Genomic DNA, 13,680 nt, shown 5'->3' on the forward strand with positions numbered 1-13,680 from the left:
GCAGAGAGCAGCAGGCTAAAGCCACACCCTTACACCTCGGGCATAGTGCACTTCACCACTTTAATGACCGAGACCTCGTCCCCGCGTCCAAAGCGGAGAAAAGCAGCAGAGGGCGAGCGCTGCTTTAATGAATGAGAGCCATCTGCGTGACCTGTGTCTGTGGCTGTTCAATGCGACGTGTGGTAATTCCCTTAATTTCTAAATCAAGAGCCTCTATTGCCAAATTAATCAAGATTCCTGACAATTTTCTCTTCAAACCATTTCTGAATATATCATGGAATATAAACTTTTGCTTTCTTTTTATTTTTTTATTTTTTTTTATTTTTAGAGAGAGGGGAAGGGAGGGAGAAAGAGAGAGAGGGGAACATCAATGTGTGGTTGCCTCCCCCATGCCCCCAACTGGGGACCTGACCCACAACCCAGGCCTGTGCCCTGACTGGGAATTGAACCGGTGACCTTTGGTTTGCAGGCCAGCATTCAATCCACTGAGCCACACCAGCCGGGGCTAAACTTTTGCTTTTTATATTCAGATATTTCTTACCCCAACAGAGCTTATGCTTGCCTCAATCTTCAAAACTGATCTCAATATAAAGAGCTTTTGATATCCATTTAAAGTCTCAGCCTAAAGCAATCTTTCACGGAGAGCTGCGCGAAGACACAGCTATCTCCCCAACACTGCACAGAAAACAGAGAGGAAACACATCAGTCAGGTGGGCCTTGTGCGCAGCTCCTTACTCTGCCAAGACTCCTGTCTCCTCACACTCCCTGCCCCTCAAAGGGGGTCTTACTCACTTTTCAGGCCTCAATTGCCAGACATCACTTCCTCAGGGATGCCTCCCATGCAGGACCCCCAGCCCCGCCGGGCAGGCCCCTCTGCCATGTGCCTCACAACCACCCACATTCCTCCTCAGCAGCTTAAGTCTAATGATAGAACTGTGTAGTCAGGAAACTCATGTTTATCCCTTGCATTCAAGCCCGTGATTCTGGAAGCTTTGAGTTTTGTTCACTCTGCAGCCCCAGCACTGAGTGCAGGCCTTGGCTCATGGTAGGCACTCCATAAACACTTGTTAAATATTTGCTGAGTATTTCTGAATAGCCTCTGTACAGGGGGATACAGCAGTGAGCAAAACAAACACAGCTCCAGTCTTGTAGCTCATCCTCCAAAAGGGAGACAGACAAAAAAGAAAACAAAAAATAAATGTGTAACTACAATTGTGGTAAGAATTTGACTTTCATTCTTACTTCCTCCTGGACACCACAGGAATAAAACAATGTTGATTTTTCATGAAGCTTTAATGTTCTTTCATCTAGTTAGCACATTACATGTCCCTTCTACTTCCTGTCCCTCATATTAATAAATCCTAACTGATCAAACCAAAGTCAGACATATTCAAGTTGTCAGAGATAGCCCACAGTTCCAGCGCGGGGAAGATAAATCCCCATAATTTCTCACTGTAAAAACCAGTGGGGACTGGAGCAGCAGACGTAACTGCCAGTTTCTCAGGACAGTCTGTTTAAACGATCCTCACCGCCCTAGAATGTACGTAAACCCACCCACTCTAGGAACCACCACCAGGACAATAGCTAGAAGGGTGCCAGTCATGTACGGGCAAGGGGTGAAGTGACTGGAAATGGGACCAAGCAAGCCTCCAGCAGCCAGACAGCAGCACTGTCCCCTCTCTAACCCCTCCCCTACATACAGAGCCACAAAGAGGTGAAGTGGGTTGCCCCGTCCTGGCTAATACCTAAGGCTTCACCCCATACAACGTAACAGATGCGCTAAGACAGTGAGTCAAAGCAGCTCTGCCTAATACACAGAAACAAACACAGGGAGGCTGCTGCCAAATTGAGGAGACAAAGAAATATGGCCCAAATGAAAGAACAGAACAAAACCCCAGAAAGAGAACTACAGCCAACCTATCAGATGCAGAGTTCAAAACACTGGTGATTAGGATTCTCATAGAATTCATAGAATATAGCAAAAGCATAAGGGAAGAAATAAAGGCTACACTAACTGAAATAAAGAAAAATCCACAGGGAACCAACAGTGAAGGAAAGGAAGCCGGGGTTCAAATCAACAATTTGGAACATAAGGAAGAAATACGCATTCAACCAAGACAGCAAGAAGAAATAAGTATGCATAAAAAATGAAGAGAGAATAAGAAGACTCTGGGACATCACCAAAAGTGCCAACATCCAAATCATAGGAATGCTAGAAGGAGAAGAGGAAGAGCAAGAAATTGAAAAGTTATTTGAAAAAATTATGAAAGAAAGCCTCCCTAATTTGGTGAAGGAAATAGACATACAAGTCCAGGAAGCACAGAAAGTCCCAAACAAGTTGGACCCAAACAGGACCACACCAAGACACATCATAATTAAAAGGCCAAAGGTTAAAGATAAAGAGAGAATCCTAAAAGCAGCAAAAAAAAAGAGTGAGAGAAGAGAGAAGAAGGAGAAGAAGAAGAAGAAGAGAATTACTACAAAGGAGATCCCATAAGACTATCAGCTAATTTCTCAAAGAAACTTTGCAGGCAAGAAGGGGATGGCAGGAAATATTCAAAGTGATGAAAAGCAAGGACCTACAACCAGGATTACTCTATCCAGCGAAGCTATCATTTAAAATGGAAGGGCAGATGAAGTGCTTCCCAGACAAGGTAAAGCTAAAGGAGTCCATCATCACCAAGCCATTACTATATGAAATGTTAAAGGGACTTATTTGAGAAAAAGAGGATCAGAACTATGAACATTAAAATGACAAGAAACTCACAACTATCAACAACTGAATCTAAAAAATAAAAACAAAAACAAACTAAGTAAACATCCAGAACAGGAACAGAACCATAGGTATGGGGATCATTTGGAGGCCTATCAGCTGGGAGGGGGAAGGGGGAGAAATGGGGAAATGGTACAAGGATTAAGAAGTATAATTGGTGGGTACAATAGACATGGGGATGTTAACTAGTATAGGAAATGAAGAAGCCAAAAAACTTATATGCATGACCGATGGACATGAACTAAGGGATGGGGGTTCCTGGAGGGAAGGGGAGTACCAGGCAGAGGGGGGAAAAGTGGGAAAAATTGGGACAACTGTAACAGCATAAGCAATAAAATATACTTTAAAAAAATTAAGGAACTGAGAATACAATAAAATAAAAATTAAATTTTGCTTGTATTTGGAAAAAAGAAAGAAGATCTTTAAGAGGTAATTAAGTTTAAATGAGATCATTACAGTAGACCCTAATCAATTATGACCAGTGTCCTTTTAAGAGGAAATTTTGATGCAGACACAGAGAGAAGATAATGTAATGTGAAGGCACAGAGAGAGCATGGTCATCTACAAGCCAAGAAGAGGCCTCAGAAGAAACCAACCCTCATGACACCTTGACCTCAGACTTCAAGCCTCCAGAATTGGGACAAAACAAATTTCTGTTGTTCAAGCCTCCCACTTTGCAGAACTCTGCCATGGCAGTCTGAGCCAACGAATGCAGCTCCTAAGTCATGCCCGCTTACTCTCCCAGGGCTCAGAGTTCGGTGACAGTCACGAACCTCGGCATGGCTCGCCCACACCGTTTTAAGACTGTCAGTAACATCTGTTCAAATAAATTCCTGCTCCCATCTCATCAGGCAAGAACAAAATATCATGCATTAATATGTAGAGAGTAAGTAGGAGGGTGAAAAGTTTTAAGCACACATGTTTCATTCGCCTCCTCCTACACCCCCAGCAGGTAAGATGCCCCCACGGGAAAACATGGCTGCAGCGGTCACCTCGGTTCCAACGCACACCTGGAGCACGCGGCCCATGGCCGAGCTGACGGTATGGCCAGAGCAAGACCCTTAACGGAGTGCGGAGAAGGGAGGAGGCATCCCCGGGGCCAGGGAACGAAGGCAGGGAAGGCAAGGAGAGGAAGATGAGTGCTCGAAGGCGAGGCGCCGGGGTGGGAAGACATGCACACGCACACGCACACGCACACGGCGGGGCCGCGGCTCTCCCCGGGGATGGAGGGCAGCAGGGGCCCAGAAAAGGTTTCCCTTGGTTGCTTCCCCACTCCCTCTGTTAACAGCCAAACCATAAGGCTGCTGCGACAAGAAAAAGAAAGGCAGAGACTAGGAACGGGAAAAACTGGAACACTTCCCTGCCCACCATTCCTGTCTAAAATATTTCCTCTTCCCAGTTCGCGCTAGTCCTCAGCTCCCCTCTACAACTATGCTACACAGCACGGACCGGACTGGCCACCCACCACGTGCTTTTGTTTTCCGTTCCAGAGAAAGGCAGGTGCTGCGAGAAGGGGACACATAGCCGGGGACCGCCGGGACGGCCATGCTTTCACAGCACCAGGGACCCCGTGAAGGAGGCGACTCGTGGCTTGTCCGCCAAGCGCAGGCCGTGCGGCTCTGGCCGCCCCTCCTGCCCAGGGGAGTGCACTTCCGGACGATGTCTGAGCGCTGTGACCAGGGAAGGCCCTTGCCCAGGGGCCAAAGAGCCTCTGTCCTGGGGCCTGAACTAGACCCACGGCTCAGCCCCTGACAGCTCATCGGTCCACACGGACCGCAGGGCCGGCTGGTCTGAGGGCGAAGACTGTCCTGCCTGCGCAGGCGCGGAGAGAGCCAGGTGGGAAGGGGCAAGGCGCAGGGAGAAGCGGTGCCCAGAAACCACCTGACCCAGAAAAAAGGGATCGTGGACCCTCCAATGCGCACTTTCTGGTTTTGGGTCCTTGGGTTCCTTACTACTTTTTTTTTCGCTTTGTTTTGCATAAGCTGACAGGTTTGTATTTGCAACCAAAAGAATCTTGATAAAATAGTGATTTATAATTTATTAAACATCTTCAGGTATGCTATCTCATTGGACTCTGATAATATTTTAGGGAAAAAAGAGGGCAGTTATTTTTACTCTTGTTTTACTGCTTACAAAGTAGAAGTTCAGGGACATTGTGGCCCCAATGAGCCAGCTGTCCCTTGTGACATCCCCTCCCGCAGTGACTCTGGGCTTGGCCATGTGACTTCCTTCGGCCAATGGGATATTAGCAAACCTAGAAACACAAGCAGATGCTTGATAAGCCCTTTTACATTGGGACTTGTCCCCTAGCCACCACCCTGAAGGACAGGTATCCAGGAGAGAGAAGGCCCGTGTGAGATGAGACAACATGGAAGGAGACACCAAAGGAAGGAAAACTGAGCGACCAGCTCCAGGCTGCCATAGTAATGACCCCAGCCAACAGGATGGGAGAGCAGAGGGGCCTTGGTCAATCCATGGACTCATGAGATATTATAAACTGTTATTTTAAGGCATTAACTCTTGGGGTGGTTTGTCACAAAGCAACGGATACATAAAAAGGATGTTAAGTAACTTCCCTTATATCTCAAAGCTAATAAATAAAGCTTGACTCCAGGTCTTTTGATTGATTTCAGTGATTTATTCACTGCTCCAAGATGTGACTCAAATTGAAGAAAAATAACTCAAAAGTTTCATACACTTCATTTAAACAATAGAAAATGAATTTTAGTTCAGAACACTCAGCTGTGAAATTATCTTGTCAGCATATAAATGAATTAAAAATATATGTATGTAAATGTGGACAGGTAGGAGAGTTACTAAAATACTTACCATGGTTACACAATGTCTTAATGTTTTTCTCCACTGTACTGAAAGAATGTTAAAAACTATCAAAGGTAGAATATACAACAATGCTTGTACAGTATTATTTCTAATAACAAAGGAAGGAGAGGAAGGAGAAGGAGGAGAAAAGAAAGGGAAAGAAAGCACTCACTCAGCGACAGGAAAAAGGACAGCTGATGATATATCCGTACAATACTGTAAACAAGGAATGATGTTTCATACACCAACATGAGTAAATTAAAAAAATATAAAGCTGAGTAGGGAAAAAAAGTGAAAGAACATGAACAGCAAAATATCACCTGTAAAAAAATCCCCCAACTACAATCCTTAGCAATATACTGTTTAGGGATACATATGTAATAAAAGCAATGATGAAAATCAAGGAAGTAAATATAAAATTTTAAACAGCAGACTCTCTTGAAGGGAAGAAAGCAGGATATACTTAGAGAAAGGCACAGTGAGGGTTCTAAAGACACTGATCATGTTTCATTTCTAAAGCTGGTGGTAGATATATGTGTTTGTTTTAGAATAACCTATACCATATATCTGTAATAAACAGCTTTTGTACCTAAAATATAATTCATAACAAAAACAGATTTTAAAAAACAACCAAAAAAACTAACAAGGGAAAATTAGATTGCCTCCAAAAATACGTGCTTTATAGTATCCAGAAATCAACCTAGCTCGCAAATACTCAATTATTTTATTTTACAGTAAAAAGGGGCACACTTTATACTCACAGTTACACTGCAATAATGGTAAAGCCTCCAATAGCTCATAACTCATATTAAAATTGATACCACAGGAAAAAGTTACTTAAATTTAATGCTTAAACTATTTCATTTAGTCTTTTTCAGGACTTTTTAGGACCTGCCTATATAACATCTATTTTCTCACAAACAAAATTATCTTGAAACCCAGGGCACAGGTGCCTGTCCTTCCAAGACAGGGTCTGGTGAATGATCTAGACCTTATGTCAATTTGCATGCCCCCGATCGGGCTCCTGGAAAGGACCACCCTCCATACTAAGAGACCCATACTCCTCCCTGCCCAGAGTTGATTGTACCAGGAATGGGCAGCTGACCCAAAGCCAGCAGGCGTGGTCTGCCACCCGCCTACCTCTCCAGCCTTATTCCCACTACCCTCTCCCTTGAAATCGGTGCACTTGGGATACCTTTCCACCAGAGCACCTACCACCATTTATCAAATGATTATACATTCATGTCAGTGACTATTTACTGATGTCTGTCTTCTCTCAAACTGTACGATCCACGAGGGTCGGGTTTTGCTCACTACTGTGTTCTACCAACTAGCATAATTCCTGACACATGGTAGCATCTGATATTTTTTTAAAGAGGAAGAAAGGATTGTAATATTATGCCTCTCTTTCTCTAAAGTTTTATTTTTATTTCATGAAACTTATAAGGAAATATACCTACTCTGGTGAGACCCATAATTAAGGCAAAGGAATCAGAGCCATAACAGAACCTACATGTATCCTCAAAGAAGAAAACATCATAGAACGCCACATTAAATTTGACAAGTTTAAGGAATTCACGGAAACATACCTGAATGAAGCTGGATTTTCCCAATAACACCTTCTACCAAACCCAAACAAATGGGATTCCAGGCAAGAAGTAGATCAGTAGCTAAAATAAAATAAGAAGCAGTCATAAGAAAATATTCATCAGAAAACAAATTAAAACAGTACATTAAAAAATGAGCAGTGTCCAAACAGAGTAGCTATAAACACCCAGAACTGCATACATTGCTGGCAAGCGATTTTTGAAAAAGCATTAAACCCAAGGCCTGATAAGGTTCCTGCCATGACAGTCCGGGGAGAGAACCGCCGTCCTGAACCGCTGCCCAGACGGCAGACAGTGCTCTGGCGCCCTGCAGTGGACGGAAGAGGCTGGTGCGCCGCAACCCCGCGAAGACAGCAGCTGTTTGCAGCCCGACAGCCAGAGCCAGTCCCGATTCCAAAGTCAAGGCCTGCACAACCGCCACAGGGATGTCCACTTGCTGGGTCACAGTCTGGGAAAGGTCCTTTCCCAAATAAGCTTGCACCGAGCAAAGAAATCCGGAAAGCCGGTGCTCTTTTACGGGACTTCTAGAGTAAAAAGTCATAGGAACTGCTTCCATTTACTGAGTGACTACTGTGTGCCAGGCGTCCCGATCAGGGCTCCTCACCTCAGCCCCAGAACAGGCAATGATCTGGGTGGCTGTTTTCTCAATTCCCCTGAGAACGGCACATGACTGATGCCATTCTAGATGCAGAGAGAAGTTAATCCACTACACACAGTGGGTGCCTGGGGACATTGGGGCTTAATTCTCTTGTGGAATCCAGGTTACAAGAGGCTGTTATATACACAGGCATAAAGGTAACATTAATGGTAGTTCAATAACTGGAAAAGAATGAAAACAATATTTCTACTGGAAGAAAATTAAAACTAATGGTAATAATTTTAAAATATTTCAGTGAAATTTATAATCAATCTGTACATAAGGGGTAATTATAGATTTTGTTTAGTCTCCAAATTCTTTTGAGTTTTGTCTATTGTATCTTGAATATCTTTGTTATTGATAATATATTCAATAAGAGGCAAAAAACTTGACTTCTGTTTTTATTGCAAGAATTACAGTAAACTAAGAAACTGATTTTTTAGAAGGCTCTTATAGATAGTATCATTTCGAATCCTGACAAATCTGTGAGTTAAGTAGTAGAAGTCCCATTTCACAGATGGGGAAATGGAGCCTTAGAAAAGTCGCATGGCCATATCATACAACAGCTCAAAGGCAGAGCTGAGATTCAAAGCCAGGTCTGCATGACGAGAAGACCAAGAAGGCACAGAAAGGACCGGGAATACAGTAGTGGGGAGAAAAGGTGGGGAAGAACCTTCTAACTCAAGACCCTTCTGCATCTTTGGTATTCTGAACCATGTGAATACATCAGCCATTCAAGAAAATAAATTTTTAACTTAAGAAAACTAGAAAAAACAAGAACGATAACCAAGTTTTGTGGAATAAAGACTAAAAATAGTAGTCACTGATAATCTCTGAGGTTCAGAAAGAGAACCAGTTAAACCCATTAAGACTGAATTCATGGTGTGATGATCAAAGAGAACTGTCCAAATGTAAGAACCAGAACTATTAAACGAGAGAAAAAACAAAACAGAAGATGATATTAGAAGTACAGGTGTAGAAGTTAACCTTTGAAATGGAAGGATAGCACTTTTTTTCTAAGTTGGAAGCAAAGATGAAAGGCTAAATATAGAAATGGAGAAGAGAAGCAAGTGGACGTATTGGATGGCCTTGACTCAGTAAAAATAGTAGATCTTTGCTTTAGTGAGGGGAAGGACAGGGAGAACGGAGGGGCAGCAGAGGCTTGGTGTGGTGAAGGGAATCCAGAAAGTCAATTTGTAAATGTTCTTTGTGTGCTTCAAAAGCATGTATATTGTTAACTTAAGTGTTTTCAGGGAAAAAGAAAAAAGCAAAACAAAAACAGAAAAATTGTACCATGTAAGGGTAAACATTTCATGAAATTTTTGTTTCTGGTACATACATACTTGTTTACCAAGTCATGACTGTAATAGTATTTCTTATTATAGGCCTCAGACGCTTGAACACACTCTAACTGCCGGGCTAGGGCTCATTATATCAACACTGTGGATTATTCTGTTCAACTCCTCTATGTATTTGCTAACTTTTTTGACTGCTTAACCTAACACATTTTGACAGTGGGGTGTTTTTGTTTTTTTTTTTAATTTCATGCTTTGTTTTTTCCATTTTTGCTTAAATTTTGCTTTATGTTTTTACAACTATGTTGTTAGGCATATATAAATTCAAGATTACTATATCTTCCTGGTAAACTGCTCTGTTTATCAGGATGTTATAATAAGTGCCTTTATTTCAAATAATGTTTTTTGCCCCAAAAAGTCTAGCTTGTCTACCATTAATATTGTAAAGGAAATAAACATTAAGCATAAAAAGGGAGAAATGTGAAACTTGCTAATCCACTTTTATTACTTCTACGCCCCACAGCTTTAGAAATGAGGTCCAAATTCCTTCGACAGGCTTGTGAGGCCGAGGCCCTGCATGGGCTGGTCCTGTCCACGCCCCTCTTGACGCCCCGCCCCCAGCACCCTGGTCTTCCTTCAGCCACCCAGAAGAATGCACAGGGTGGGCATGGAACGCTGCTCCCCTCCCACTTCTGCCTGCTGTTCATTCCAAACTCAGAACGAGGGTCACTGGTGCTCCCCGACACGCTCACCCCTGCCCCCACCCAGCACACCTGATCAGGACCGCTTTTGCGACCCCCCCTGAACCTATTTCCAGCACAGCACCTTATTTTGCCTTAATGCACCTAATTACTGACTTGCTGTCTCCCTGACTGAGCAGGAAGCTCATCAAGAACCGGAAGCTTGTTCAGATCTAGTGAGTGGGCAAATGAACGTGTGGTACAGAATGGAGAGGCAAGTTGAAGTCAGAAAATTTGCTGTGAATCATGTTAGAAGGGTTTACTACTTATAGAGTAGAAAAGTCAAAGTCATCTGATCTATTTCAAATAAAGACGCCAGTGCTGGCGGCGGTAAAGTGTCTGTCCGATACTACACAGCTTGTCAAAATAAAGACGCCTTTCCCACTCTCAGACTAGGCCTCTTTCTAACAAACGTCTGACGCCACCAATTTCCCCACCAAACGTTCTCAAGTATAATGCTCTCGTTTTATTTTGTATGGGACTCTCAGTTCACCACCATCATTCCAGCTGCACAAGCAGGACGTGGACAACATCCAAGATGCTTCTCTTTTCTTCTTGTTTATTCTATTATAGTTGTCCCGATTTTCCCCCCTTTGCCCTCCTCTGCCCAGCGAAATGCTTCTTATTCACTCAGTCCTACTGATTTGAACCCTTCAATACCTGATGAATGTTTCACTTCTCCATGCCACTGCCACTATCCTTGCCCAGGGTCAAGACCTACCCACCCCCAATCGGGCTCCATCACGAACATTAAAGAAGCTCTTGTCAGCCCATATCTAGCAGGCTACTTAACACACAGCAGGCACTCAAATATGTACTTAATGCAATGAGGACTCCAGACAGCTGGGTTCTGCGGCACCCTAAGGTAAAAGGCAGGGAGCTGCGAGAACGAGGCAGAAGAACTACACAGGGACTAACTCAGAAGGACAACATATGGTGACTTCAGGAGCTATCTCCTCCGGACACGGCAGATTTGTGTTTGAGATTGAACCTCGGGGCCCATGTGTAGAGGACGGACAAGAGAGGGCAGGCCTGAAGCAGACATCCAGACAAGCGCGGGCACAGGGGCAGCCGGGAGCTGACTGAGGACCTGGAAGCCTGAGCAGAGTCTAGAGATGCGGGCGTGATGTGGGCGCAGCCTGCGTCCGGTGTCCCAGCTACAGTCCTAGCTCTACTCCAGTCTCTGAACCTCTCAGCTCCTGTTCCCTCTTTTGTGAGTGGGAATTTCACTCATTTATAGGGTTTTTATTAAGGTTAAATGAGAGAATTTTATTAAATGTTCAATAACTTTGAACTCAAGTTTGGAAATGTATTTGCATTTAAAATTCCAGGTTCCTACCACTCAGTAAATCTCTTCATAGTTTTATTTCAAGGATCTACACATGGCTTTAAAAAAAAAAAAAAAAAAAACTTTGGTGTTTTTGACTTATTAAGTCTTACAGTAAGGCCATAATTCCTAAAAGCCTCCTCGGAGTAATAAATGTTTTATGAAAATCTCAGTATTAGATAGGTCCCTAAAATTGTTTCCTCATAATATGAAACAGAGATCTGCAGCTCTGATGGAGCTCAAAACTAGACATCCAGTCTCAGTCCCAGCAACCCAGTTCAGATCCAAATGGCAAACCAAGCATGACTGCCAGCTTCCTCTTCTCCTTTAAACCCTCCAGGGGAGGTGGAGGAAGCGGGGGAGGGGGAGAGAGAGTATCTAGAAGTAGAAGCAAAATGGAGGTAAAATTATGCTTGGGTAAAAGACATGGATATTGGTAAATTTTAGTTATGTGTGTGAAAATAAATACTGGGTTTTAAGTCTTGAGGAACCACAGAAGAATATAACTAGCGTGTGTAACTTTCAATCAGCAATCTGATAAAAATTGGAGATATTCAATGGAAGACAGGAAAAGGTGATAGAAAAATAAACGAACAAAAGCACAATATACGGAAAACAAGAATAAAAGGTAGAAATAACTCTTATTAATAATTATAATAAATACAAAGTTTCAACTAACCAATTAAAAGACAGACTTAAGTCTCAACCCCTCTATCAATTCATTTAATTCTATTTCTATTTTGTTTACCACTGTACACCTGTGGCCTAGCAGGCATTCATTCAATAGTTATTGAGGCAAATGAATAAATACATGAGTAAAAGTAAGCATAAAAGCACAAATCGGAAGTTGTATTTCTCCTACCAATTGCTTATTTTCGTTGACTTTTTTGTTTGTCTTATTTATTGCGAAAAGAGGGAGACAAACATCCATGTGTGAGGGAAACATCAATCAGTTGCCTCTCGCACGCCTCCAGCTGAGGACCTGGCCCACAACCCAGGCATGTGCCCCAACTGGGAATCGAACTGACAATCCTTCCATTCGCAGGCCAGTGTTCAATCCACTGAGCCACACCAGCTGAGGCTTCACTGGCTTTTAATAGGACTAACACGTTAAATTGTTATCATTTTTAAAGGAAGCCCTAAAACAGGAATCTTTATTCTACAAGCACTTTTAATAAAAGCATTTATCTTTCAAAAAATATACTAAGTGATGAGCATGTGATTTCTCACAATGAAAGACTTAACTAAAAATTCAAAGAAACAATCTTAAAATCCCTAGTTGGTACCCATGGTTTCTCATACCAATATAAAGACAAGCGACACAAGACAACAGAGGCAGACCTAAGTAAGCAACGTAACTGGCACAAGAAGGCTCAGGGTGTCTTTCTGAACTGCTGTGACTCTGCTGCCCAGTACAGTGCCTGGTACACAACAGACAGACCCTTCCAAATATGTGTGCGTGTATTTTAATCTGTTACTCTTCATTCAGGAAGTAGAAAGAGTTGGTTTAGTGGTCAGTATAGGATGTAGAAGTGTTATTAGCCTAAGCATATGTCTTAAACACACTCTGTAACAGACACTCTGTCACCAATATTCATGGCTACTCTGGAGGCAGACTGCCTGGGAACGGCAAAGAAAACGGCCAGTGGGCTTACACTAGTTTTCCACAAAGAACAGCCATGTAATTCATTTGCTCCAACAAGGATATTGCTTTCAAATCTTTCCTTCAAAAAGTATATTCCAATGTAGCATACAAACTCAAAAGAGAAACTTGAAGTTTGCAAATAGGTTTTCAAATTTAGCATTATCAAAGTTATCTAGTAAGAGTTGAGTTGCTTACACATTACAAAGCATTTTACAAGTAATGACAATTTTTAATTAGTGAAATAATTAAAGCAACATAAGCCAAAAAACATAAGTATTTTGTCATAAGCTCAATTGTTTGACCCATTAGGTCAACATTCCCAGATTCATTTGGCAGTACATGGCTTCTATTTTCACATGCCCTCCTCTTCCTGGTACACAGAAAGTGATTAAATACTGTGTGCCTGCAGAGTATGAGTCATTCATTCCAAGAGCCCAGAGTGACGACACTCCCTCAGCCCAAGAGCAACCCTGGGTTTTTCACAGCTGCTGAAGTTTATGGGCAGTTTCACTCGTCTTAAAAAAAAAAAAAGAAAAAAGGGTTCCAGGGTACACATAAATAATCAGACCCAAGTTTCATTTCCTGCTAAAGACAATGGATATTACTGATCTGAAAAGACAATCACTAAAGCCAAACAGATGAGGAAAACGGTTCTAAAATGAGGAACTGAAAGTTCCAATTGTTAGCTAATCCATGCTTCAGCTCTCAGAATTCAATTAGGCTGGGAAAACAGAGAAAGGAATAATCTGATTTAGGGGCCATCGTAAAAACGCAAAATTTGATACACGTTTTTTGGAACACTCTCATGGTGATGATTTTCTGGCATTCAGCAAGTT

General features: G+C 42.5%; 1 protein-coding gene across 3 annotated transcripts in view; it reads right to left on the reverse strand.

The window, feature by feature from the left end:
• The window catches only part of INPP5F (inositol polyphosphate-5-phosphatase F), a 70,351-nt gene that overhangs the window by 46,491 nt on the left and 10,180 nt on the right, over window positions 1-13,680 (reverse strand). For all 3 annotated transcript variants that reach the window (XM_090278774.1, XM_090278773.1, XM_090278775.1), the window contains exon 2: window positions 7,183-7,263. In XM_090278774.1, coding sequence (XP_090134900.1) covers window positions 7,183-7,263 — 81 coding nt within the window. The remainder of the gene's footprint in view (window positions 1-7,182; window positions 7,264-13,680) is intronic.

Source organism: Furipterus horrens, unplaced genomic scaffold, assembly GCF_987537825.1.
Source record: "Furipterus horrens unplaced genomic scaffold, mFurHor1.1.pri manual_scaffold_5, whole genome shotgun sequence".
NCBI classification, from domain to species: domain Eukaryota; kingdom Metazoa; phylum Chordata; class Mammalia; order Chiroptera; family Furipteridae; genus Furipterus; species Furipterus horrens.